This window comes from Podarcis pityusensis (assembly GCF_964106645.2).
Source record: "Podarcis pityusensis genome assembly, chromosome: 16".
Lineage (NCBI taxonomy): Eukaryota > Metazoa > Chordata > Lepidosauria > Squamata > Lacertidae > Podarcis > Podarcis pityusensis.
In genome coordinates this window covers 36102367-36129956 of record NC_138041.1, presented here as the reverse complement: position 1 = coordinate 36129956, position 27590 = coordinate 36102367, and the positions used below count along the sequence as shown (strand labels likewise).

The 27590-nt window shown below is 45.1% G+C and overlaps 1 protein-coding gene across 3 annotated transcripts in view; it reads left to right on the top strand.

Annotated features, from left to right (window-relative positions):
- The window catches only part of GLT1D1 (glycosyltransferase 1 domain containing 1), a 60650-nt gene that overhangs the window by 14944 nt on the left and 18116 nt on the right, over positions 1-27590 (top strand). For 2 of the 3 annotated variants that reach the window (XM_080985224.1, XM_080985223.1), the window contains 2 exons: positions 15926-16021; positions 19493-19542. In XM_080985224.1, coding sequence (XP_080841350.1) covers positions 15926-16021; positions 19493-19542 — 146 coding nt within the window. Of the gene's footprint in view, positions 1-15925; positions 16022-19469; positions 19543-27590 lie in introns of all 3 variants that reach the window. The other variant, XM_080985222.1, reaches the window with a different exon arrangement.

Sequence of the window (27590 nt, the reverse complement as noted above, 5' to 3'; positions counted from 1 at the left end):
CGATGCGTCAGTATGAATCAATAGGGCTTGCTTGGTCCATGTTTCAGTCATTTATTGCAACGGTAGTCAACATGGTGCCCTCCACATGATGTTGGGCTTAGAACTCCCAACAGCCTTGGTTACAACGGCCAGTTGTGGCCTTAGAATCATAGAATTGTCGAGTTCAAAGGGACCAAGGGGGTCATCTAGCCTGACCCCTGCAGCGTAGGAATCTTTGGTGCTACGTGGGGCTCAAACCCACGACCCTGAGATTAAGAGTCTCATGCTATCCCAGGTCTTCCCTGGATGGTGGACAATAGGGGTGTAGTCCCAACAACATTTGCAAGGCTCTGTGTGGGTTACCCTCGATTTATAGTATATGCTATGAGACTCTCTGTAGGCTGAGCTGACTTTAGAAGTAGGGGCAGAAAGTAGACACAATGTTGGGGTGGGTGTGGAGATTTGTGCACACATTCTGTTTGTGTGGGATGCAGGTGGCGCTGTGGTCTAAACCACAGAGCCTAGGACTTGCCAATCAGAAGGTTGCGGTTCGAATCCCCACGACGTGGTGAGCTCCCGTTGCTCGGTCCCTGCTCCTGCCAACCTAGCAGTTGGAAAGCCCGTCAAAATGCAAGTAGATAAATAGGTACCGCTCCGGTGGGAAGGTAAATGGTATTTCAGTGCGCAGCTCTGGTTTTGCCAGAAGCGACTTAGTCATGCTGGCCACATGACCCGGAAAAACTGCGGACAAACGTCGGCTCCCTCGGCCAGTAAAGCGAGATGAGCGCCGCAACCCCACACTCGTTCGCAACTGGACTTAACTGTCAGGGATCCTTTACCTTTACCTTTTTACCTGTTTGTGTGCCCCAGTACAAGTGGCCACATTTACTTCTATACACAGTCACCTGTGCTATGCATCCCCCAGTGAATATGCCCTACTTTTCCCATATAGTGAAACACCAGGAAGAGGCAGTGGGGGCAGTCCAGCCTCCCCATGCAATGATGAGTTCCATAGTATAAGTGCAGCCACATAGATCTCCCAACTTTTCTTCTGTAGAGGTGGCACATATGAGAGTCTCCAATGGGAACATGGGGCACTCCCTAATAATAATAATCATAAATTTTATTTATACCCCGCCCTCCCCAGTCAGAGCTGGGCTTAGTAAAATCACAGTAAAAAACATAATGGGGGGACCAATTTAAAATACAGGTTAAAATGCAATTTAAAATGCAGCCTCATTTTAAAAGTAGTCCATAAATCAAAAGCATAAGGGGAGGGAAACATAAGGGCCAGACTGAGTCCAAACCAAAGGCCAGGCGGAACAGCTCTGTCTTGCAGGCCCTGCGGAAACATGTCAAGTCCCGCAGGACCCTAGTCTCTTGTGACAGAGCGTTCCACCAGGTTGGGGCCAGTACTGAAAAGGCCCTGGCCCTAGTTGAGAGCAATCTAACCACCTTGCGACCTGGGACCTCCAAAATGTTGTCATTTGTAGACCTTAAGGTCCTCTGCGGGGCATACCAGGAGAGGCGGTCCTGTAGGTACGTGGGTCCTAGGCCGCATAGGGCTTTAAAGGTCAAAACCAGCACCTTAAGCTTATAGTGAGTTAGACCACTGATCCATCTAGCATAGGATGTTCTGCACCAGTGGTGGTGTTGGACTCCAACTCCCATCTGCCCCAGGGGCCCTGGCCGATGATCTCAGATGACAGGAGCTCTAATCTAACAATAATTGGAAGGCCACAGGTTCCTCAGACCTGGTCTACGGTGGACTAGTACAGGTTCTCCAGGATTCCAGGCAGGAATTTTACTCAGTTCTGCCTGGAGATTAAACCTGGGTCCTTCTTCATACTAAGCAAACACTCTCCCGCTGAGCTACAGCTCTTCTCCTGCTTCTGGGGGGGAAATTATATTAAGGCACAATCCAGGCACTAACTAACTTAGCTTTGACAAGTTGGCAGCATCTTTTTATTAAAGTAATCATATTTCCCTCCCAAATTTCTCTGCTTCCCTGAAGCCCTCCCGAGGCATCTAATGTACATGCATAAAACATTAAAGCCAAAACATTTTATTCCAATAAAACTAAGCCTTATAAAAATAATAAATTTCATAGCTGAGCACAGTGCTCATATAATGTGAATCTAAATTGTTTAGGGCAGAAATGGGGACCTCCAGATGTTGTAGGACTCCAACTCCCATGACCCCCCAGCCAGCATGGCCAAAGAGATGACCATTCCTTTAATCTCTCCCCCAACTCTCCTGCTTTAATTACCTTGTTATTTTAATGAGATTGTTTTATAATGCCTTTTAATTTGGATGATTTATCTCATGATGCTTGTGTCACTGGTTTTTATACTTGTGAACCCCAAGGGTCATCTAGTCCAATGCAGGAATCTCAACTAAAGCATCCAAGACTGGTGGCCATCCAATGAATGAAGTCCACCACCTCCCAAGGGAGTCCATTCCACTATCGAACAGCTCTTACTTTCAGAAAGTTCTTCCTGGTATTTAGTTGAATCACCTTTCTTGTACCTTGAAGTCATTGGCTCTTGTCCTCCCTTCCAGAGCTTGCTCCACCTTGTTGATTAACAAGTTTCCATACCACAGTGTAGTGGTCCTACGTGGTTTTTGTTGTTGTTTATCCTTTACGTTGGGCTCAAGCACACAGAATTTTATCAGGTCAGATGCGATAATCCAGGCGTTGGGTCATAGTTCCCCAGGGTGTGGCCGGGTGGGCAGGAATGGTGCAGCCTCCTAGATCTGGTCAGTGTCAATGCGAAACTGCTGGGGATGCTGCCTTGAGTTTCGTCATGGAAAAACAGCGGAGCATAAACGGCAGCTCACAAAATGAAGTCTGAAATACTGGTTTATTTCAGCAAAGCCTCCTCACCCGAAACGACAACGAACTAGCGAAGGATTCTCTTGCCATCAGCAGAGGATTGGCTAGGGCTGCGAGGGCGATTTTCAGTATTTCACTCTGGGGAAGTTTAAAGGAAAAACATTTTAGCAGCCCACTCATCAATCCCAGCTCACAGAGTGTGCAGCCTCCTTTCCATTACGAATGAACTGCGAGTGCTCAATTGCTTTATCACGGCGGCAAATGTGTGTCATTATTCAGAAGCAGTGTCCAATTCTTAAATTGAGCATTGTGAGGTTATTTCGTTCCCAGTAAATCATAGCGCGTGTCTGGGAACGAAAAGAATAAAAATGGATAATTTTCAGAAGCTGGATGATTTGTCGCTGGGGAGCTCTGCCTGGATGATGATTGGATCCCGAATCTGGCTGTTTTGTGTGATTAAAGGAACCGGCAACAGAAGAATGGAGAAAAGGGTACAGGGGTTTGTGGGGGTGGGGAGATCCCAAATGTGCATATATTACTTCCAGTGGCACTGCATACAGCAAAAATAGACACAGAGATGTCTGAGGGCATGTGGGCCTTCTAAATTACTTACAGATGAACTGCATGATCATCAGATTCATGTGGCTTTTTTGTTTCCTGGCAGGTAGAGCAGCTGCTTTCATACCAGGTATCTCCAGGTAGCATTGGAACATTCTCCTTGTCTGAAACCCTGGAGAGACATTGGTAGTCAGTGTAGACCCAGGAGTGGGCAACCTGGGGCCCAGGAGCTCAATTCAGCCCTCCATGTTTTTCTTTCAAGTCCTGGAGACTCATCTCAGGCCATGGCTCCACTGCAGTGGTGCCTCTTACTCACCTGGGTGAGGGATGGAGAGAGGCAGGGGTTTGTATGCAGGTATAGATACCTTAGGGACGTGGGTGGCGCTGTGGGTAAAACCTCAGCACCTAGGACTTGCCGATTGTATGGTCAGCGGTTCGAATCCCCGCGGCGGGGTGAGCTCCCGTCGTTCGGTCCCAGCTCCTGCCCACCTAGCAGTTCGAAAGCACTCTTAAGTGCAAGTAGATAAATAGGTACCGCTTTATAGCGGGAAGGTAAACGGCGTTTCCATGTGCTGCGCTGGTGCAGGCTCGCCAGAGCAGCTTCGTCACGCTGGCCACGTGACCCGGAAGTGTCTCCGGACAGCGCTGGCCCCCGGCCTCTTAAGTGAGATGGGCGCACAACCCCAGAGTCGGTCACGACTGGCCCGTACGTGCAGGGATACCTTTACCTTTACCTTTATAGATACCTTAGACTTCTGCATGGCGGCAATGTAGTCGGTGCTGGAATGAATTAGGTCAGTTTAAATGAAGTTCACTGAATTAGTTCAGCAATCTCTGAATGTCACCCAAAAGCAGCTCCTGTTATTGCCATGAATTAAGTTCATTTGGGCGTAGAACCTGGAACGATCCTTTGTTTGTCTTCAAGTTCATTCTCCTTAAAGAACAACAACAACCTGTTGAAGACTCTTTGGGCCTTTAAGCTTTAAAGATCTTAATTGCTGGGGAAATGTGTGTGCTCTGATGTGTTTTCAGTCTTCTTAAGTTGCAGCCCAGCCCAATGTTAAGATGAGGATGCTGGACTAGATGGGGCACTGGCCTGATTCAGCCAGCTTTTCTTACGTTCTTTCCTTCATAAGTGTGTCAAACCTCTCAAGAAGTCCCAGTTTGCAGCACCTAAAATGGTCACAGCAATCTGCCACAAGTATGACTTTTCCCCACCATGTAATGGAAGGACCTAAGTTTTAGAAGTAGAGGGAAATCTTATGAGAAATTGATCAAAAAGCTTATTTTGGTACTGCCGGGGGTGGGGGGTAGGGAGTCTTTTGGAGCTTGAAAACACCAGAACATAAAACAACCGACATGGTCCAAGGTAGAATTCTCAGCAAGGTGCCCTCCTCTCACTTTTGTAGATGTTCAGTGAACACTTTGAAATGTTAGAAGGGAGATGAAAGGGCCTGTTTCTTTAAGGAGGCATGAAAGGCTCAGGGTGGTTCAAAGGGAACAGAACACAGGAACAGAGAGGTGATGTAACCCCTGACATCAGGTTCAAGAGTTGTGCAGCTTCTGAAGAAGAGAAAACCCAGACAAGGAAGGCCTAGGATGCATCAGACCTGGGATAGCTTCCTTTAGAAAATCAACATGGTTTTGGAACGCTGTTGAAAAGAATGAACTGAAACGGGAGAGTTTTATATCTTGAGCAAGAAGATGGGTATGTTGCTGGACTCTAACTCCCAGAAGACCCAGGTAGCACGGCCACTGGTCAGGGATTATGGTTGTTGTGTTGAGGAACACAGGTTCCCTATCCAAACCTACAATAACTCCCCAAAACTGCTGTGGCATGTGTCTTACTTTACATAGGACAGAGGTCTTCTACTGGTCCAGACTCGAGACCCACCTCTGACTCCCAATGTGCACCATGGGATACACTTTTACATGCTCACTTTATACTTAATTATACTAACAAGGTACATTGTTAATCCTGAAATGGCGATTCACAGAGTCCAATGTGGCAGCAACCTACCTGGGATGGCCTTGCAACCCCCTGGTTGGTCTTAACCTGTGTTGAAGACCCGTGACATAGCAGATACCTCTCTGAAGGGCTGTTTGATCCAAGTGCAGTTTACCTATGCAGTTCTTTAAGAAGTGCAAGGAGGAGCCATGGAGTTTGCCACCAACAGTCTTTATTTAATTATGAATGGCATGGAGAAAGTGGACAGAGAAGATGTTTTCCTCCCTCACTCATAAGACTAGAACTTGTAGACATCAATGAAGCTGAATGTTGGAAGGTTCAGGACAGAGAAAAGAAATGACTTATTCATGTAGCTCATGGACAACTCTGGATCTCACTCCCCCATGAGGCAGTGATGGCCACCAGCCTGGGTGGCTTCAGTAGAGGATTAGACAAAGTCATGGAGAAGGAGAGGGCTATCAATGGCCACGATGGCTCTGCTCTACCTCCACAGCTGGAGGTAAGTTCCCAAATGCCAGTTGCTGGAAATTGCAGGAGGGGAGAACAGGTTGCTGCACTAGATGGACCATTGGCCTGATCCAGCAGCCTATTCTGATGTCCATAAAGGTAAAGGACCCCTGACAGTTAAGTCCAGTCGCAGATGACTCTGGGGTTGCAGTGCTCATCTCGCTTTACAGGCCGAGGGAGCTGGCGTTTGTCCTCAAACAGTTTTTCCGGGTCATGTGGCAGCATGACTAAGCCACTTCTGGTGAAACCAGAGCAGCGCACGGAACGCCGTTTACCTTCCCACTGGAGCGGTACCTATTTATCTACTTGCACTTTTTGGCATGCTTTTGAACTGCTAGGTTGGCAGGAGCTGGGAGCTCACCCCGTCGCAGGGATTCGAACTGCCAACCTTCTGATTGGCAATCCCAAGAGGCTCAGTGGTTTAGAGCACAGCGCCACCCGCGTCCCAATGTTCTTAAGTGCCTCTAAATCTGTACAAGTGTGGACTCTCCGACTGATAAAGAACCCTGCATGGCCAGCATTCCTGATCACCTTCAGAGCTTCCACTGGAACTTCTGCTGGAAGCTAACTTTATCCCAAGGCCTACTGACTGGTCAATCCATCGCAGAATTGCTGCTGTAAGTGTCAGCAGCTCTGCAGGTTCTCAGGCAGAATCCACCAACTTTCTATTCTTTTTCTTCATGCACCAAGATACCTGGTTCCAGCCTTGTGCCCAGGTGCCCAATGAACTTCAGAAAACCCTGTTGAAGGTGATGGGTTGATCTCCCCTGCCATCTGGTATTTGTCACTAATGCATGAACCTTCCACTACAGGCGGCAACCATTTCGCACGGGGGCTTCATTCCTTCCTCCTGCGTACATCAGCGGAGCACATATAAGCACACCCTGTCCTGCACACACACATTCACACTGTTCTGCCTTATTCTGGGTCATTGCCTGTACACAGAGAGAAGCTAGGGCTCTCAAACCACGGTTTTCTCCAGCAGCCGCTTCCTGGGTCGATTGTTTAGGCAGCTGGGTACGTCTCTTGGTTTTTAAGAAACCTTGTATGTTCTCTTATCGGGTGTATGGTAAGGCAAGCCGCTGTGTAAAACCTCAAATGGGACAAAACATCTTGTATTTTCTTTTCTTTGAGCCGACAGGGAGAGAGAGAAGAAGAAAACCCATATATATATGGGATTTATCTTAAGATAAGATAAATCTCTCCCCAGCAGTTCCATTTACTTGCAGCGAGTTTCTCTTTGATATCGCTAAGTTGCATGGAAGCCTGTAGGGCCTGCAGTCAGATTAACGATCTGTAAGAAGTGTTTTGTAAGAGTTTTATCTGTGATTTCTCAAACAGACTTTTTCTTTTTTAAAAAAAATTACTTGGCATGCATGCAGGGATGGCATTAAGAGAGTGCTGCTCCAAAGCCCTTTTTAAAAGGGGCGCTTCTGTTCTGCTCCATACTTTCCGTTTAAAAAAAAAAAAGAGTAGAAAGTGTTATTTCGGCAGTCCTATAGGAATTATTCTTGATATACTATTTTGATTGTGTTTGCAAAGCTTGGAGGAGGATTACATCCAGGAAAAGTAAAAGTCTGCTTTTTCAGCGGGAACAGAGTAAGCTGTACAAATACTGCATGTCTTAATTCAGACTAAGAAAGCAAAGCAAATTCTACAGCGGGGATACGTGATCAGAGATTCAGGGCTGCCTCTGGAAATGGTATGTCCGCCTCAAGTTCCTCCCCACTTCCTGCAATGGAGGTGTGGTGAACTTTTGGGCCAGGGGGTCAAATGTACCCCTCCACAACTCACGTATCTACCCTTTAGGACTCTCTGTCGTGGCTCTCGCTGGATGAAGAACTTGAACTGTGATCCCAATTTCTGCCAAAATATTTAATCTGTACTGTGTATAGGCAACACAAGGGTTAAAAAGCACAGTGTGTGATATGCCATCAGGTGATAAGCATGGCTAAGCAGTGTGAGCCATGAAGCCAATGGGTGACATGACCCAAAGTCTTTGCTTTGAAAGAGTAAGGTGGGTACAGCTTTAGTGTGGCAAGCAAGGCAAAAGGTAAAGGACCCTTGGACTGTTCAGTCCAGTCAAAGGCGAGTTGTGGCGCTCATTTCGCTTTCAGGCCAAGGGAACCGGCGTTTGTCTGCAGACAGCTTTCCGGGTCATGTGGCCAGCAGGACTAAACCATTTCTGGCGCAATAGAACACCGTGATGAAAGCTAGAGGGCATGGAAACGCCGTTTACCTTCCCGCCTGAGCGGTACCTATTTATCTACTTGCACTGGCGTGCTTTCAAACTGCTAGGTTGGCAAGAGCTGGGACCAAGCAACGGAAGCTCACCCCATCGCAGGGATTCGAACCGCCGACCTTCCGATCGGCAAGTCCAAGAGGCTCAGTGGTTTAGACCACAGTGATGGGCACGCCTTTGGGCGGATTGTACCATTACCCTCAGAGGTACGCTTAGCCTCTACAGTGGTACCTCGGGTTACAGGCGCTTCAGGTTACAGACTCCGCTAACCCAGAAATAGTACCTCAGGTTAAGAACTTTGATTCAGGATGAGAACAGAAATTGCGTGGCGGCGGCACAGCGGCAGTGGGAGGCCCCATTAGCTAAAGTGGTACCTCAGGTTAAGAACAGTTTCAGGTTAAGAACAGACCTCCAGAACGAATTAAGTTCTTAACACAAGGTACCACTGTAGTAGAAACTGGGCTTTTAGTGTTGCAGATCCAGCTCTCTGGAATCAGTGATTAATCAAAATCTGGCAGGCACCTACTGAGTACATTTTGATTCTTTGTTTAAGAAAACTTTCCCTGGGATGTAACCCACTTATTTGTGGAAGATCAGTTTTATATTTGATGAAATGCTTTCTTTGTTTTTAAAGTCTATATGTATGTGTGGTTTAAAAAAACTTTTAGAGCTTGTTGTATTAATTTTCTTGTTCTTAGAGCAGGCATAGGCAACCTCTGGCCCTCCAGATGTTTGGGACTAGAATTCCCATCATCCCTGACCATTGGTCCTGTTAGCTAAGGATGATGGGAATTGTAGTCCCAAACATCTGGAGGGCCAGAGGTTGCCTATACCTGTCTTAGAGCATTATTCTGTGCTTTCTTTTTTTGCTCTGTATACCACTTTGATGGTTTTATGCCTTGAAGGGCTCCATAAATGTGTTTCGTACTATTAATGCCCCCCTTAGTTCCCCTCCCCCCAAAAAACTAAAAAGCCCCAAATGCTGTAACCTTTCCTCGTAGGGGGAGTTATTCCAGCCCCTTTAGCATTTTGGTTGTCCTTTTCCACACACACACACATATGTGTACACAGAGGAAAGTTATGTGAGCCTTTTCAGACCAGCTTTGTTAAGATTAGCCCAGGTGGCTTTCAAAATAGCTTGAGGGGGGGGCTTCAAGGGGAAGCACTTGCTAGGAACAGAATAATTTATTTGTTTTGTTGCATTTTTAAAACCCACCTTTTTCTAGTTAATTTTAATTGAATGTTTTCAACATAAAAGTTGAAAGTTTTCTACAATAAAAGCCAAACCTGTCTAAAGACAAAGAATAACAAAAAACCAAAACAAGGAGAAAGAAAAATCAAGAAACAGAGAGACAGCAAAGTTAAGAAAAGAAGACATCCACTTTGGGCTCCAGGGAAGGTCTCTTCACGAGCCATGGGTGATCTCCAGCTCTCTCCTGCCATTTATAGTGCCATGCTTATATGTGATTATTTGTGGGTCGTTTGTGCAGACACCCAGGGTCAGATTTAGGTTTGATGAGGCCCTAAGCTACTGAAGGTAATGGGGCCCTTTATATGTTCAGCTGTCCTTTGTCAACAGCAAATTGTCACTGTTTTTTTGTGTTGAATATATGCTATATGGTAATTTATGGTAAAGGGACCCCTTTACCGACTCTGGGGTTGCGACGCTCATCTCGCTTTACTGGCCGAGGGAGCCGGCGTACAGCTTCTGGGTCATGTGGCCAGCATGACTAAGCCGCTTCTGGCTAACCAGAGCAGTGCACGGAAACACCATTTACCTTCCCACCAGAGCGGTACCTATTTATCTACTTGCACTTTTGGGCATGCTTTCGAACTGCTAGGTTGGCAGGAGCTGGGAGCTCACCCCGTCGCGGGGATTCGAACCGCCGACCTTCTGATCGGCAAGTCCTAGGCTCTGTGGTTTAACCCACAGCGCCACCCACGTCCCATTTAGGGACCTAATAGGTATCTAAAGCCATTTGCACGTAACAATATATGTATTTTATCTAAGTAATTGTTGAAAAAAAATTATTTACATTTTTGGGGGGCCCCAAGAGAGTGGGGCCCTAAGCTATAGCTTATTTGGCTTATACGTAAATCCGGCACTGCATACACCTGTATAGTGGAGCTTGAAAATACCCCAGAATCTTAAATGGCGAGAAGCCTACAGATGTGCAGGGGTTAATGCTGTTGACAGTCCAGATGAATTCAATGTGCATGGAGCCCAGCGGAGTCTCCATCCAAGCCGAATGCCTATAACATATGTATAATTAAAATTTCAAGCAGGGTGCTTTGGTGATAGGCATGGGCTGACCCTTCCTTTCTTGAGCAATTTCGCACCTGCAAATTTGGATCGCGACACACAGCAGGGCCCAAACGGAGGAAGGTGCGAGATGAGCCTCAAGTGTCGTGGCGGACTTTGTGATCACAAGCAGAGCGCTTGCTTTCATTGCAGCCGTGCTGCCAGGGAGGACAGAGGAGAATGATCAGTGAATGTCAGGGTTGCAAGGGAGCTTAACTTGGAAGTTAGCTTTTCAGGTAAAGGTAAAGGGACCCCTGACCATTAGGTCCAGTCGCAGACGACTCTGGGGTTGCAGCGCTCATCTCGCTTTACTGACCGAGGGAGCCGGCGTACAGCTTCTGGGTCATGTGGCCAGCATGACTAAGCCGCTTCTGGCGAACCAGAGCAGCGCACGGAAACGCCGTTTACCTTCCCGCCGGAGCAGTACCTATTTATCTACTTGCACTTTGATGTGCTTTCAAACTGCTAGGTTGGCAGGCGCTGGCACTGAGCAACGGGAGCTCACCCCGTCACAGAGATTTGAACCACTGACCTTCTGATCGGCAAGCCCTAGGCTCTGTGGTTTAACCCACAGCGCCACCCGCGTCCCAGCTTTTCAGGTAGAAACCATTAATGCAGCTGCAGCTGCAGCTCAGGGGATTAGATCTGTTCCAGATGTTCATTTGAAACTCCACCTATTCTGGTTTTGTAGAAACTGAGCTACACCCATGCCGCGATCCACCAGCTGCACAGGAATATAAACTAAGAGCAGAATCCAGTCTTCCTAAAAGTCTCTCTTTTTTCCTAAGGCTAAGTTTCTGTGAATGTGACCAACATGTTTTGAAAGTATATTGCGATAAGCCACAGTGCTTCTGGGGGGTGAGGATGCCTGTCTACCTCCCTATTGCAGCGGCTCTTTGCTTCTTGATGCTTCTGTTCAGAGGCCTTAACACCTGTGGTGGCTATTCTGGGGTAAAAAAAACCACCAGTTCTTTGCTATCTCATGAGGGGGCGGGAGGTGGGTTACCTCCTTGAACTGCAAGAAGAAGAAAAAACTTTAAAATGGTTGCTGGTTAAAAGAAAGAGAAGGGAGTTTTCTTATGTTAATAGATGCTAGTGTGGTCTGTGCTAAAATACTGAGGGGAAGTGTCAGTATTGAAAGAATGGTTATTAAAAATTAAGGAATTTATCTGCTGTGAGCAAAATTGTGTAAAGGGAGGATAGCAAAAGAAAAGAAATAAATAAACCAATTTGGAGACTGTGTTGGTATTTTTAAAATATTGAACTGCCATTAAGAATAGCTGTTCTCCTTTCTTATAAAATAAATGCAGTTTTGAGCTTTAGAAATATTTTGATTACCTTTTTATTTCTTTTTTTGCTGTTTAGTCAAACATTTTGTAATTGTGTTTGGACTCGGAGATTGTGTGTATGTGTGTGTGGATATATACCCTCAAACAAGAAAATTAAGATGTGAATCAAATTACCTCCTTTAAAATCACCTTTTCGGTTGTCTGGAGCTTATATGATGGAGCCGGCCTATTCAGATGGAAGCCAAATGGAAATGTTGTGAAGATGAAAGCATTTTAAAATCCCTGGCTTGATTTTTAATTTTCAAAAGCGATATTGCTGGAACGTGCTACCAATCCCTGGTGACATTTAGGGAAACGAGCTTTCGGGAACTACTTCAGTAGCTCGGGGTGGTTGATATTCCTGTGTTTCATGGCTGTTTTGAAAAAGATCACAAAGGTTTTAGGAAATTAAGAGGCAGGAAACTTACTGGCAGAGGGTTATTTGCTGGGTTGTCTTTTTTTTTTTTTTTAGGACAACACAGGGAGAAAATGATGCGATGGGAGAGAGCTTTCCCCGTTTATCTATGGAGGAGGAAACCTCCAGATGCTTCTGTACTACAACTCCCATCATCCCTGACCATTAGCCATGCAGGCAGGCATCTGATGGGAATCAGAGCACAGCAACATCTGGAATGCCACAGGTTCCTCACCTGTGGAATGATCTGTAGCATTCCTGCCAAGGCCAGCAGAAAGTATGGGGGAGACAGTGGAACAGCGCCAGTGCTTTTTCCCCTGGCGGTACGCATACCCCTAAACGTTTTGTGAATTTAAGTTTGGCCTCATTGAGGGGCAGTATTTCAACATGAGTAGGAACATGAGAGTGCCCCTAAACATTTTTTAATAATAATAATGTAATATATTATTTATACCCCACCCATCTGGCTGGGCTTCCGCAGCCACTTTGGGTGGCTTCCAACAAAATATTAAAATACAGTAATGCATCAAACATTAAAAGCTTCCCTAAACAGGGCTGCCTTCAGATGTCTTCTAAAAGTCTGGTAGTTGTTCTCTTTGACACCTGGTGGGAGGGCGTTCCACAGGGCAGGTGCCACTACCGAGAAGGCCCTCTGCCTGGTTTCCTGTAACTTGGCTTCTCGCAGTGAGGGAACCGCCAGAAGGCCCTCGGCGCTGGACCTCAGTGTCCGGGCAGAATGATGGGGGTGGAGACACTCCTTCAGGTATACTGGGCCGAGGCCGTTTAGGGCTTTAAAGGTCAGCACCAACACTTTGAATTGTGCCTGGAAATGTACTGGGAGCCAATGTAGGTCTTTCAGGACCAGTGTTATGTGGTCTCGGCAGCTGCTCCCAGTCACCAGTCTGGCTGCCGCATTCTGGATTAGTTGTAGTTTCCAGGTCACCTTCAAAGGTAGCCCCACGTAGAGTGTGTTGCAGTAATCCAAGCGAAAGATAACTAGAGCATGCACCACTCTGACAAGACAGTCCATGGGCAGGTAGGGTCTCAGCCTACATGCCAGATGGAGCTGGTAGACAGCTGCCCTGGACACAGAATTGACCTGCGCCTCCATGGACAGCTGCGAGTCCAAAATGACTCCCAGGCTGCGTACCTGGTCCTTCAGGGGCACAGTTACCCCATTCAGGACCAGAGAGTCCTCCACACCAGCCCACCTCCTGTCCCGCCAAAACAGTACTTCTGTCTTGTCAGGATTCAACCTCAATCTTTTTTTAGGGGGAAAAAAGCACTGAACAGTGCCGTGCAGTGTGCCCCACCCATTACCCCCACATGCAACCAGAGATGACCTGGCAGTTGCACCCCTGTAATGAACAGCAGAGGAAAGCCCATAGCTCAGGGGTAGATCATCTGCTTTGCATGCAGAAGGTCCCAGGTTCAGTCCCCTGCACAGGGCTTGGAATGTCCCCTACCCAGGAGAGCTGCTGTCTATCAGCACGGACAGCGCCGGGCTTGATGGACCAATGGTCTGGCTCAGCCTTATAAAGAAACTGGCTTTATATGGCTACTAGCCGCAAGGGCTAGGCGGTACCTCAGAGATAGTAGGCCTCTGAATGCCAGTTGCTGGAAATCACAGGTGGGAAGTATTCTGCTGTGTTCAGGTCCTGCTTGTGGGCTTCACATGGTCCTCTGGTTGGCCACTGTGAGAACGGGATGCTGGACTAGACGGGCCATTGGCCGGATCCAGCAGGGCTCTTCTTACATTCCCTAACTCTGTGTCAGGTGTGCGTACAGCAGCCAAGCCCTGTGACCAATAGGACCCTGCAGGACTGGGGCCTTCCTAAGTTTGTTCTGAAGAGGCAAGGCACGGCTGCACAGGTGAGGCCGATTGGTAACTCGCAGCATCTGGTGGCAAGAGCCGGGAAGGGATATAAGGTCAGCGTTTTTCCTTCGGCTCTTTGCCACAGAACCCCTTCACTGCCTTGCTGCATTTGGTTCCTTGACTCCTTGCTTCTTGATCCTCGGACCCTTGACTTTGTAACTCATTGCTTCCTGACCCTTGGACCCTTGGCTTCTTCACTCCCGGCTCTCTGACCCTTGGACTCTTGGCTTCCTGACTCCTGGCTTCTGGCTTCTGGACCCCCGTTCCTTCTCTCACCCCGCCATCTTGCCCCCGGTCCCGATGTCCCCAGCCGGGACTTTGATCGCCCGTGAACCAGACCATGACACTCTGAAGCTCATTCCAACCCCGCTCCTATCTCAACTGTTGCCTTCTCAAGCTGCCTCATCTCAGACTTTGCCATCCCCTTTATGTTCTGTCCCTTCTCTTTCGTCTTTAAACATGATGGGGTGTGTGTGTTATTTTATTTTTTGAATTTCAACTGGACTGACATTGACTCGAGTGGCACTTTGAAAAACTTCCCTTGGCAGATTATTACTATTATTAATTTTTTAAAAAAGAATGCATTTGAAGCACGACCAAGAGCATAGATTGCTATCTTCAGTAGATTTCCCTCTCATGTTAACAACTGAAATGTCAGGTGTAGTGTTGAGGGAGCTGATTGGCAGCCAGTGGTGAAGGATTCGGAGAGGGGTGTTTTTAATTTTCAGAGCTGTTCTGATTTTCAGGATGTGGAAGCTCTCTTGTTATCTCTGGACACACACCCATAAAGCACATATAGTAGGGGTTGCCAACCTTTCACACATGGGCACCAGTGCTCTCCATGGAAGGCCCATGAAAGGTCTCCATAAATAAGTCCTCAGAAATCTATGCTGCTCAGTTTCTGCTTGCATTGGCTCACCAGTGGAAGCCGTGGATCATACACTTGCTCTCCTTACCATTCTGAGCAGAAGAGAGGTGGAAATAGCTTTTTTTCGTAAGTGAGCATGGCAGTGGCTGATTTAATTGCCTCCCTCCTCCCCGCTCCATTCATTAATTAGGGAGAAAATCTACACCACTTTATGCTCCTCCCTACTCTTTTAGATGTGGCAGCCGTTTGGTGCAATACCACAAAGACCCCTTTGGCAGCCATTTTGTGACTGGCACCCACAGCACATCTGCAAAATTCCACATGTGCCTGCTAGCCCTACAAAGGTTGATGGCCCAACCTGTGGTGCCATCTTTGTCCTGTTCTGCCAGATCTTTAGGGCTCAGCAGAGCCAGTGTGGTGTAGTGGTTAAGAGCAGTAGACTCATAATCTGGTGAACCGGGTTCGCGTCTCCGCTCCTCCACATGCAGCTGCTGGGTGACCTTGGGCTAGTCACACTTCTCTGAAGTCTCTCAGCCTCACTCACCTCACAGAGTGTTTGGGGGAGGAAGGGAAAGGAGAATGTTAGCCACTTTGAGACTCCTTCGGGTAGTGATAAAGCAGGATATCAAATCCAAACTCTTCTTCAGCAGAGGAGTTGAGGTAGCAAAGCAGGTCAAGTCAGCTCTGGGAGCAGGTCATCAAAGTCCAGACAAGTCTCTCTAAGCATGTCAGAAGCCTGGGCAGTCCCAGTGGGCCCTACTGGCTGAGACTTGTCTCATCCAAGCACTGGGGCTACCCAAGGCTTTGTCTATGCATCAGTTGGCCCTGTGTCCTTGAGGAACTGGCTGTGGTGACTTCAAGGCCCCATGTCTGATTCGACAGGATTAGGATGTCATTGGGAGCTCACTATCCAAGTCCAAGGATGGTGGGAAAGCTAAGAGGAAGGGTGGAACCATAACTTTCCTGATTTCTGTATTTCACATTTCCAGGCATGTTTAAGGTTTCTTGACATTCTTGATTATTATTATTATGATTATTATTACAGGGATTCTCCAGGACAGCAGCAGTCTGCGCCTCTTCCTCTTGATATGTGGTCTGAGAAGAGTCAAGGATCCTCTTTATTTAGTGGATGCTTTTGCAGGTTGGTACCCCCTTTCTTTCTTTTTCGCTTTGTAGCAAATGCAGGATTGGTTTTGATTCATTATGTTTCTGTGATTGTGTTCATTTAAAGGGATCCCAAAGAGGCTTACAAACGATAAATAATGATAGCATGATGGAACGTAATAGAACATCACAGACACAGCACAAAACATTTAGAATAATTAACAAATCGTCCGTGAAACAATGACACTCTGTTAAACTGTGTTAACAAAGCAATAACTAAAAAATAAATTCAGGTAGCTGCATTGATCTGACGCAGCCGAAATAAATAAATAAAAAATAAAAAATTGTGCAGTAGCACCTTATAGACCAACTAAGTTTGTTCTGGTATAAGCTTTCGTATTTCTCTGTCTTGTGATTCCTGATGTCAGATTTATGTCCATTTATCCTTTGGCGTAGGGTTTGTCCAGTTTGTCCAATACAGTGGTACCTCGGGTTAAGTACTTAATTCATTCCGGAAGTCTGTTCTTAACCTGAAACTGTTCTTAACCTGAAGCACCACTTTAGCTAATGGGGTCTCCTGCTGCTGCTGCGCCGCTAGAGCACAATTTCTGTTCTCATCCTGAAGCAAAGTTCTTAACCCGAAGTACTATTTCTGGGTTAGTGGAGTCTGTAACCTGAAGCGTATGTAACCAGAGGTACCACTGTATAGAGAGCTGAAGGGCACTGTTGGCATTTGATGGCATACACAATGTTAGAAGATGAGCAATTAAATAGGCCTGAGATAGTCTATAAGGTGCTACTGGACAATTTTTAATTTTTTTTTTTATTTCAACTAAAAAAAAAGCTAAACATCACAATTAAAGCAAAATTCACGTTATATGATTAACAAATCAATACAGTGTTTATAATCTACAAGGCAATATCAACAAAGCAGCAGCCCAAAAACAAACTAGCACTGTTAAGTTCATACATACACTCTCCACACCCCCATGACCATAGTTGTCAAATTACAGATTTAAAAATAAGGGACCAGCAGCCTTGAAAATAAGGGATCAGCAGCCAAAATAAGGGATTTTCCAAGCACAGGTATGTTCAACTTCTGAGCCCCTCAGAGCCAAAGGCAGAAAGCCCAGCCAGCAGGCAAACGAAGCCTCAAGCGGTGGTTCCCACAGCGCAGCAACCCAGCAAAGGGGATGCAGCAAGGAAAACCACTGTTACCTCTCCACTGGGAAGCGCTGAGCAAAGGCGAGTCCCCAGGCAACGCGGCTGATTTGATTGGCACAAGGCAAGCAAGCTCCACCCCCCAGTCATTCTTAGACTCCTTATTGGGTGAGCAACACAGCCAAGCAACACAGTTGGAGCCTCCCTTCTCCCTGGCTGGCAGGGAGGGAGGGAGAGGAGCTGCTTCCTTTGAAACCTGGGAAATTTAAGGGACATCATCAGTAAGGGACAGCAGCGGGACACGACACTGGGATAAGGGACTTTCCCGTGGTTGACAGCTATGCCCATGACTCATAATCTTTCCCTCTACTCAGTCCATTAAAGAGTCACATACACATTATATTCATGGCAGCAGCTCCCTTGTGAAAGGTTCCTTGGGCTGGAGGTGGAGCAGCGTCTCCTGATGGCAAACAGAGTCTCTCCCACCCCCCACCCCCCATAGTTCTTTCTCTGGAGACAGCTCCTTTATGAAGGCTCCTAAGGGGGGGGCAAGGCAGGTGGGAAAAGCCATTACCTGCTGGCCAGCACCAAATCTTTCTCCCCTGCCCTTGATAGTCCCACTTGGCTCAGTAGTTCCTGCCCCAGCCCTTCTCCAACCTGATGTCCTCCTGAGGTTGCTGGACTCCCATCAGCCCAAAGCAGTCTGCTAGTTGGGTCTGGTGGGATCTGAAACCTTGAAGGGCACCAGGTTGGGGGAAGGCTGGCACAACGAGAAATGAGGTCCAAGCGATCAGGTTGGGCAAGGCCATGGAATATTTTTTTAAAGGAAAGGTCAAGAAGTCTACTGAACACAGAATCAGGGGCAAGGACTGGATGGCAGTGTGTTTGCATGTGTGTGTGTGTGTGTGTGAGAGAGAGAGAGAGAGAGAGAGAGAGAGAGAGAGAGAGAGAGAAGAAAGAGAGAAATGGAGGGGACAGGCTTCAGGGAGACAGCTCTGAGCACAAGCATTTACACTTGTACTGAAGAGAAACCACGAAAGTGACAAGGCTTCGGAACTGACCCTCAGCAAGAGAACATTGATTAAGCAGTGAATTTAATCATCAGACTAATCCAGTCTCTCTGCACTGAAGCTGAGCTGTAAATTCTGCTCACTAAATATGAACATGGGGTAGTAATCCACTTCGCTGCTACATAGGGCTGTCACCTGACTGAAGAAATCTTAGCAGGCTGATTGTGTGAGGTTCAGTCAATTAATTGGCCAGGTGTTGGTACTTTTGCAGATGAAGGAAGCAGAACCACTGGGGTGTGTGCGTGGAGAGGCATAGATCATGTGTGTGCGCTTGTCACTGCAGGCAGCATCCAGGAAAAAATGTTCTCATGTACGAGTGTGAGACAGGAGGGAGGATGCCTCTGCTAGCACTATACTAAAATAAGTAACAACTTGTTTATTAATTTATTGGGACAGAACATTGTTTTTCTTTAGAACTAGCAGCCTCGTGCCTGGTGTTGCTTAGGAATTCTTAAGGGACAAAAAAAAATTTGGTATGGTTTTGGAATCTGGTTTTAAATCAGTGCGGTTTTGACAGGTTCAGTCCTCCATCTTGATTCAAAATGGCATCCAATTTTATCCAAGCATAGATGAAAACTTGCTTCTTGAACCCAGGAAGCATAATGCAAAATACCAACTCTTATGAGATGTCCAAATGCATAAAGCAAACGAGCAAACAATTTTCCAAAATATATAGTAGACTGTTGTTTTATTCACATGCAGCTTTGATTGATTGAATAATTCATTAAGATGCATATGATTTGATCAAGTAAGATTTCTTTAACTGAGCTACAGGAGGGCCAGAATACCATGGCTAGGAGAGAGAGCAAGTAGGTCCTGTATCTGAAGGAGCTCTGCACAATGTAGGGCAATTGGAAAAATCACAATGTCTTGGCCTCAGTCCCCCAGCTGTGAATTGGGCATAATGGCTGTCGGGTTTGCCAGAATGATTGATACATCAGCACAACAGTGATTGCGAAGAGCTTTCCAGTATCGTGTCTGCTATGGAAATGCAGAGTTCAGTTCCTGTTACCCTGACCAGTGCTTCTGTGTTCGTTGACTTTTCACGAGTGCCTCCCTCCAGAAACAGCAAAATAACTTTGTGGTTGATTAATTAATTAATTTTAAGCCTGCTGCCCAGTAGGTTGGGGGCACCTTCCTTTTTTTTTTTTAATGAGTCAAAATTTGCATAAACCAATTAACTGATGGATTGCCCGAGTTTCTCTTTACAATGCCCTAACCAGAACAATATGACGCTTATTTTCCTGTAACCAGAACTCTCTCCTGTTGTTTGATAGAATGGCACCGAGAGGAGCCCAGCACACACCTGATTATAATTGGACCTGCAGTAAGTTTCCTTGCTTTCTTTGTAAGCATTCTTTCTAAATATAAATTCTTTGCGTGAATTTGTTTTCATGTGCTATGGCAGGCAGGTGCTGTTAAGTCTATAGCCCCCCCACTGAGAAGGAGTCATCCCTCAAAACTGCTGTGTGGGGCTTCCACCAGAATGTCTTGCTAGATTATGCCCCGTGGGTCAGATCTATCTGCCCTTAAGGTAGTGTTACCAGATGTCCCCTGTTCCCGGGGACAGTCCCCGGATTTGCAAATCTGTCCCCCGAAAACATGGCAGCGGCAGCCTCAGCAGCCCGGAGCCAGCCTGGTAGCACAGTTGGCTCTGGCTGGCTTCGGGAGCTGCTCGCTGCCTGCCATTTTTCCTCTCTGGAAGTTCCCATATGATGTGTATTGTGCGCAACACATCATATGGGGACTTCCAGAGCGGAAAAATGGTGGGCGCCACGGCAGTGGGCAACGAGCAGCTCCTGAAGCCAGCCAGAGCCAACTGCGCTACCAGGCTGACTCCGGGCTGCTGACTGCCGCTGCCGCCGCCACTGCCAAAGAAGAAACAGGGACGTCCGGTGGTACAGAACTCCTGCCCCCTTCACCCTTTGTTTTGACTGATTGGGGGAGGCTCAGGAGTTGTGGGCGGCCGGCCATTGCCCAGTTTTTTAAAAACTGTGCATTTATGTTTCACAGGGTGCAAAAGAAGGGCTTTGCACGTTTATACAATATGCATGTGTGCTTGGGCCCAGGGTCTTTTGCCTCACCATCCTCACTACTGTCTCCCTGTTGCTACTCAGCTTCAAAAAAAAAAAAGGGGGGGGTCCCTGGATTCATTGAAAAAAATCTGATAACCATACCTTAAGGTCACACTAAACCAAGGATTGCCAACCTGGTGCTCATACGTGCCAATGTACCCACTAGTACCTCCTATGGCACCCACATAAGGTCTCAGTAGGTATCCCCTCAAAAACCCATAATGCTCCATCTACTCACTTCCAGTTTGCACAATTGTATTTTTTGTTTTTAGGCCATCTGAAAATGTTAGAGTAAAATATAACCCACTAAACTGTCTCTGCTCCTCATAGAATTTCTGTTTTTTAAAGTTTTTTTTAAAATATAGTTTAGTGGGGGTAGGATAGCCACAAGAGACCCAAAATCACCTGATGCAATCTCTGCGTTTCTTTTTTTTAAAAAATTTTTTTATTTTTTTTATTTTTTTAAAAAAATTTTTAATTTATAAAATTTTCAAATATAACAATAAAGGAAAAACATTCCATTCGAAATATACATCCAATTTTCATCTTTCCACTTTCAGACTTCCTTCAGTCTATCTGGAAATTTTTCATATTATCACAATTATTCACATTTCTTCCATCTATATTGTTTTTGTTTTTTTTTAACCAAATTAATCTTAACAATTATTATAAAACAATATTTCTTTCCATTATTATCACAGAGCTTCTTGAAAACCTACAAACGTTAATTGGCCTTCACATATATTTTTAATATACTCTGTAAATTTATTCCAGTCTTCGGTAAATCTCTGGTCTCGCCGGTTCCAAATTCTCCCTGTTAGCTTGTCTAATTCTGCATATTCCATCAACTTCATTCTCCATTCTTCTTTCGTCGGGATTTCTTCCTGTTTCCATTTTTGTGCCACCAAAATTCTTGCCGCTGTTACTGCATATAAAAACAACTTCTCATCCTTCTTTTTTATGTCATTTCTTAGTATTCCTAACAGAAAAGTTTCTGGTTTCTTAACAAAGGTATATTTCAACATTTTTTTCAATTCATTATAAATCATTTCCCAGAAACCTTTCATTTTTTTACATTCCCACCACATATGATAGAATGTTCCTTCTTTCTCCTGACATTTCCAACATTACTAACTTTATACATCTTTCCAAGTTTTACTGGTGTAAGATACCATCTGTATAACATTTTCATAACATTTTCTTTTAATGTAGTACATGCAGTAAATTTCATTCCTTCTTTCCACAATCTTATCCAATCATCAAATTGAATATTATAACCAAAGTCTTTGGCCCACTGAATCATTGCAACTTTAACCTCTTCATCCTTAGTGTGCCACTCAAGTAATAATTTATACATTTTAGATAAAATTTTGACATCATTATTCACAATTTCTTTTTGAAATCTAGATTTTTCATCTTGAAAACCTCTCTCCAGCATCTCTTTTTTAAACATCGCATTCACTTGGAAGTAATGTAGCCAATCAAACACATATTCTTTAACTTCATCATATGGTTTCAATTTCCATTTATTTCCTTCTTTTGTAATTAAATTCTCGTATGTAATCCAACTCCCCGTCATACTGATCTTCTTAACACACATTACCTCCAATGGCGACAGCCAGAATGGAGTTTTAAACTCTAATAAATTTTTGTATCTATTCCATACTTCAATCAGCGGACCTCGAAAAATGTGATTTTCAAAACCTTTATGCTCTCTTTTTTTCTCATACCATAAATATGCGTGCCAACCAAATCTATTATCATATCCTTCTAAATCCAGAAGTTCTGAATTTTCCAACTTTATCCATTCTTTCACCCAGCAAAGACATGCAGCCTCGAAATACAACTTTAGGTCTGGCAGGGCAAAGCCTCCTCTATCTTTTGCATCCGTTAAAATCTTAAATTGTATTCTAGGCTTCTTGCCCTGCCAGACATATCTTGATAATACTCTTTGCCATTCTTTAAATATCGTCACACCTTTAATTATTGGTATTGATTGAAATAAAAACAACATTTTTGGTAGCACATTCATTTTTACCGTTGCAGTCCTTCCCCAAAATGACAACTTCATTCTTCCCCACACTTCCAGGTCCTTCCTAAACTTATTCCAAACTGGTACATAATTATTTTGAAAAAGATCAATACTCTTGGGCGTTAATATGATCCCAAGATATTTAACTTTCTTAACCACTTCCATATCTGTTTGTTGCTGAATTCTTTCTATTATCTCTTGATCCATATTTTTAACCATTATTTTCATTTTACTCTTATTTAATTTGAAACCGGCAACTTGTCCAGATTGCTCTATCTCTTCTAACACTTCCTTAACACTTTTAATAGGGTCTTCTATTATTATAACCAAATCATCAGCAAAGGCTTTTACCTTATATTCCTTACAACCAACTCTTACACCTTTTATCAGTTCATTACTTCTTAGCGCTCTCAACAAGACTTCCAGGACCGATATGAATAACAATGGTGATAAGGGACACCCTTGTCTTGTACCCTTGGTTATAGCAATATCTTCTGTCAATACATTATTAACAATTAATTTTGCTCTTTGTTCAGAATATATTGCCTTTACACCATTCACAAATGATTGACCCATCTCCATAAATTCCAGATTCTTTAACATAAACTCCCAAGAAATATTATCAAATGCCTTTTCCGCATCAACAAATATCAACATCGCTTGCTTATCTTTCTTGTTAGTCAGATATTCTATTATATTTATTATGTTTCTTATATTGTCTTTCATCTGCCTCCCTGGCAGAAATCCTGTTTGGTCCTTATGAATCAATTCCTTTAATATCTTTTTCATTCTATTTGCCAAGATGTTAGCAAATATTTTATAATCATTGTTCAGTAGCGAAATTGGCCTGTAATTTTTAACTTGAGTTAAATCTGAATACTGCTTGGGAGCAATCTCTGCATTTCACGATATGGAGTTGTCCTTCAATCAGCTTGACGAAGCGGCTGCCCAAACACAAATGAAGACACAACACATAGGCTAATAACTGTTAAATCGTATGTAATAGAATATCATTCAAATGGTAGAAATGAATCTATTGGAGTTCATATATGCAGTGTAACAGACTAGTGGTGCAGAATGTCAAGCCATGTGTTCAAGATAGGTGTCAAAGGTCAGTCTCACAATGGTTATTCAAAGGTTTCAACAAAAGATGACTCAAACGTCTAAAAAGTAAGGTTTTCGCAAATGTTTTTCAAAAGTTCCAATGTAAGACGTCCCAAAAGTCTCAAGGACAGTGTTTCCGGAATGATACTACTGTTTCGTGATAGTCTTCACCAGCTGAAAATACAATACAAAGCATACAACCAATGAATGATAACAGAACTGAGAGCCAGTGTGGTGTAGTGGTTAAGAGTGATAGACTCGTAATCTGGGGAACCGGGTTCGCGTCCCCACTCCTCCTCATGCAGCTGCTGGGTGACCTTGGGCTAGTCACACTTCTCTGAAGTCTCTCAGCCTCACACACCTCACAGAGTGTTTGTTGTGGGGGAGGAAGGGAAAGTAGAATGTTAGCCACTTTGAGACTCCTTCGGGTAGTGATAAAGCGGAATATCAAATCCAAACTCTTCTACTTGCATACACATTGTATATTGAAACAGAATATACAAAACAAGTTTGTTAACCTGTGGGACTCATTGCCCTTGGATGTTCCGAGTGCCGGTAACATCACTGAGTCCGCAAAAAGACCAAGCCACATGCTCACACATGACAAATTTTTATTTTGTAGTTTAAAAGCAAATGCAACAGTCCCAAACCGGATTGGAACCACAAGGCAGAGAGAGAGAGAGAGAGAGAGAGAAGAAAGAACATTTCATTTGTGCTGTTTCCTGTTTTTAAAATCAGACTCCCCTGCCTCCAGCTGCAGTTTGGCTCCATCTGTGCCGTTTGCTCTTTTGAAATGTAGATCGTCCTTCTTGACCTCTGTACCAAGCAGGATCAAACATGTCCTATGACTGCTACCAACAGCTCATCTCTGTGTTCTGGCTATTTTGAAGCCATTCCTGCCGGCCTTGCATTTGCACATAATTAACAGATGTCAGCTGGTAGCAAACGACTGAGATTTCTGTCTGGCAAGAGTCTGCACAGAATTCTAGCTGACAATGGAAGTGGCAGGGGAGATATGCCCCCGGTAAAACAGATTTACTGGTATCCAGCAAGAAACTTTGCAGTGCTAAGAAAGTTTGAAGTCGAGAGCAGTGGGGTGGGCAGAGAAGTAATGGAAAACAAATGCCCTTCAGGTTAAATTCTCCAGGGTAGGTTCTCCAATGCAGCAACTAATATCAGAGTTAATTCCCCCCCCCCCCGGGGGGGGATGTAAGGGGGCAGAAGAGGGAATTCTTTATATCAATAATGTAATTTTATATACAGTGGTACCTCTGGTACGTTCTGGACCCCTGTTCACATCCAGAAGCGAACGCAACCCACGTCCGCAGGTCGCGATTTGCCACTTCCGCGCATGCGTGTGACGTCATTTTGACCTGCGCATGCGCAAGCGGCGAAACCCGGAAGTAACATGCTCCGTTACTTCCGGGTCGCCGCAGCACGCAACCCAAAAATACTTATCCCGAAGCTACTTCAACCCGAAGTGTGACTGTATACTCAAGCACTCTGATGATAAATTCTCAATAGGCCAAATCCTATGCGGTATATTTCGACACGGGCCGAGTGTGTTTCCACACAAAGATCTCCCTCAATTATGGTTTGCATTTCTATATATGAAATTCTGCAATTGTTTTTAATTGCAGAGGCTTTCTTTTTAAAAACAAATACCGTATTTTTTGCACCATAACACTCACTTTTTTCCTCCTAGAAAGTAAGGGGAAATGTCTGTGCGTGTTATGGAGCGAATGCCTGCGGGTGGGGGGGGGGATCTGCTGCAGTCGTGAGCAGAGGATCCATGGTTCTCCTTCCTTCCCTCCTCCGTGGTTACAAAGCATGGATCCACATGGATCCTCAGGATTTTTGCATTGGGCTACTCCAAACTCACTGTCAGATCACATGTCTGTGGCCACAGCATGAACCACAAAAATAATAAATCCACTATTTCGTTTAGAATATATTTTTTCTTGTTTTCCTCCTCTAAAAACTATGTGCGTGTTATGGTCTGGTGCGTGTTATAGAGCGAAAAATACGGTAAATGTGAAGTCGCTTCGAGATATTTCATGGGAAGCGATGTAATAAAATGGGATTAAATAAATAAATAAACTGACAGGCTCCCCTCACCCCCACCCCTAATAAAACATCAAAGTAAAGGAAGACGGTTTTCCAGGCCAAGTTTGTATCGATGGCCACATTAAAGAAGAATAATTTGTTTATCCAGGATGGTTGTTTGCAACTGGAGGGGGAGGGCTTGAAGTGAATCGTTTTGCCCTCCTCTTCTGAAGCTTTGCGTTTAAGAGAGCCCACGCCTATTGATTTGTCATGTTCGGTCATGTTTCTTTGATGCTGTATTAGGCCACTGATGCGATTTGTGCCTTCCAGTCTCCTGCCGCATTAGGAAGAGCGCTCTCTGCTTCGGAATCTGGCAACGCTGCCTGCCATGGAAGGGTTTGGAGAGGGAAACCCAGCTGCTTGTGGACCTTCATAGGAAGCTGCCTTACATTGCTCTACATAGCTCAGTATTGCCTACACAAACTGGCAGCAGCTCTCCAGAGTTTCTGGCAGGGATGCTCTCCCTGCCCTACCTGGAGGTCCCAGGGACTGAACCTGGGACCTTCTGCTTACAAGACAGAAGCTCTACCCCTGAGCCGTGGCACTTCCCCAGGATGGTGTTGTTCATGTTGCTTATTCATTTAAAAGTAAAGGGACCCCTGACCATTAGGTCCAGTCGTGGCCGACTCAGGGGTTGCGGCGCTCATCTCGCTTTATTGGCCGAGAGAGCCGGCGTACAGCTTCTGGGTCATGTGGCCAGCATGACTAAGCCGCTTCTGGCGAACCAGAGCAGCGCACGGAAACGCCGTTTACCTTCCCGCCAGAGTGGTACCTATTTATCTACTTGCACTTTGACTTGCTTTTGAACTGCTAGGTTGGCAGGAGCAGGGACTGAGCAACGGGAGCTCACCCCGTCGTGAGGATTCGAACCTCCGACCTTCTGATCGGCAAGTCCTAGGCTCAGTGGTTTAACCCACAGTGCCACCCGCATCCCTGGAGCTTATTCATTTACATACTGCTTAATTGCCAAGGTGGCTTCTAAGATCAAAGCATTTAGAGCAGGAAAACAACTCAGTCAAAACATTAAACATCCACACTTTAAAATGTGCAGTAAAACAAGCCAGTTGAAACAGAAGGTCCCAGTCTACTTGGCAGAGCTCAGGATTCTAGTTTAAAAAGAAAAGTGGATCTCGCAAGCCTGCTCATGCTTGCTCCCATCCACTGGGGAGTTAGGATACAGGGTACTTCTAAATACCAGTTTCTGGAAACCATCAGAGGGGAGAGACTTTCTCTTGTGCTCATCAGGTCCAGTTTGCATGCATATGGTTGGCCAGGCTTTGATGGGCCCTGATCCAGCAGGGCTTTTCTTACATTCTCAGGTTCTTTCTCCCTTCAGCGTCTGTTTTGGATACAAGAGTGTGCATGTATTTATTCTTATGCAAACACATGCACACCATATCTTCCTGGGTATATCAACCCCACTTGCAAGGTTTGCCAGTCTGATAGCCTGGAAACTGCACTGTTCGCCCCCTTCTGTCATTTATTCCCCCTGCCCTCCCCAGCCCTGAAACATCTCTGATGCAAAACGAATGCAATTTCCCCTCTCTTATTAACTTGTCTCTTAGAACCTTCAGCTCCTATATTTTCATTAGAACATTGAGTTGTCTTATTACCTTCCTGCTTTTCATTGTGCTGGTTATTTTTCTTTCTTTCTTTTTAATCTCTGTTTCTTTCCACTCTGATACACTGCAAGATTTGAAAGCGAACTGGGGTGGAAGAGAAAATTGGGAGCAGGTATAATGTGGTTTGTGTTTCCGATGCCTTCAGACGCAGCCTGTGAAAGATTTCAGGCACTTCACTTTACATCTGCCTCACTTTCCCCAGAAACAAACAGGCGCATCCCACCTTAGCCCCACAAGTTTGGAAAATTCCTCAAAACGTTTATATATCCTAAAGTTTAATTGCACACCTGCTTTTTCCTTTCCTTTTTTGGGGGAAAGTTTCTGAAAATGCTTAAACTGCAGCAGCACAGGGATTGGTAGAAAAAGAAAGAAACCAAACCAAGTGAAACAGCTTTGTAGTGGATGAGATTATTTACTTATTTGTAAGGCATTTCTG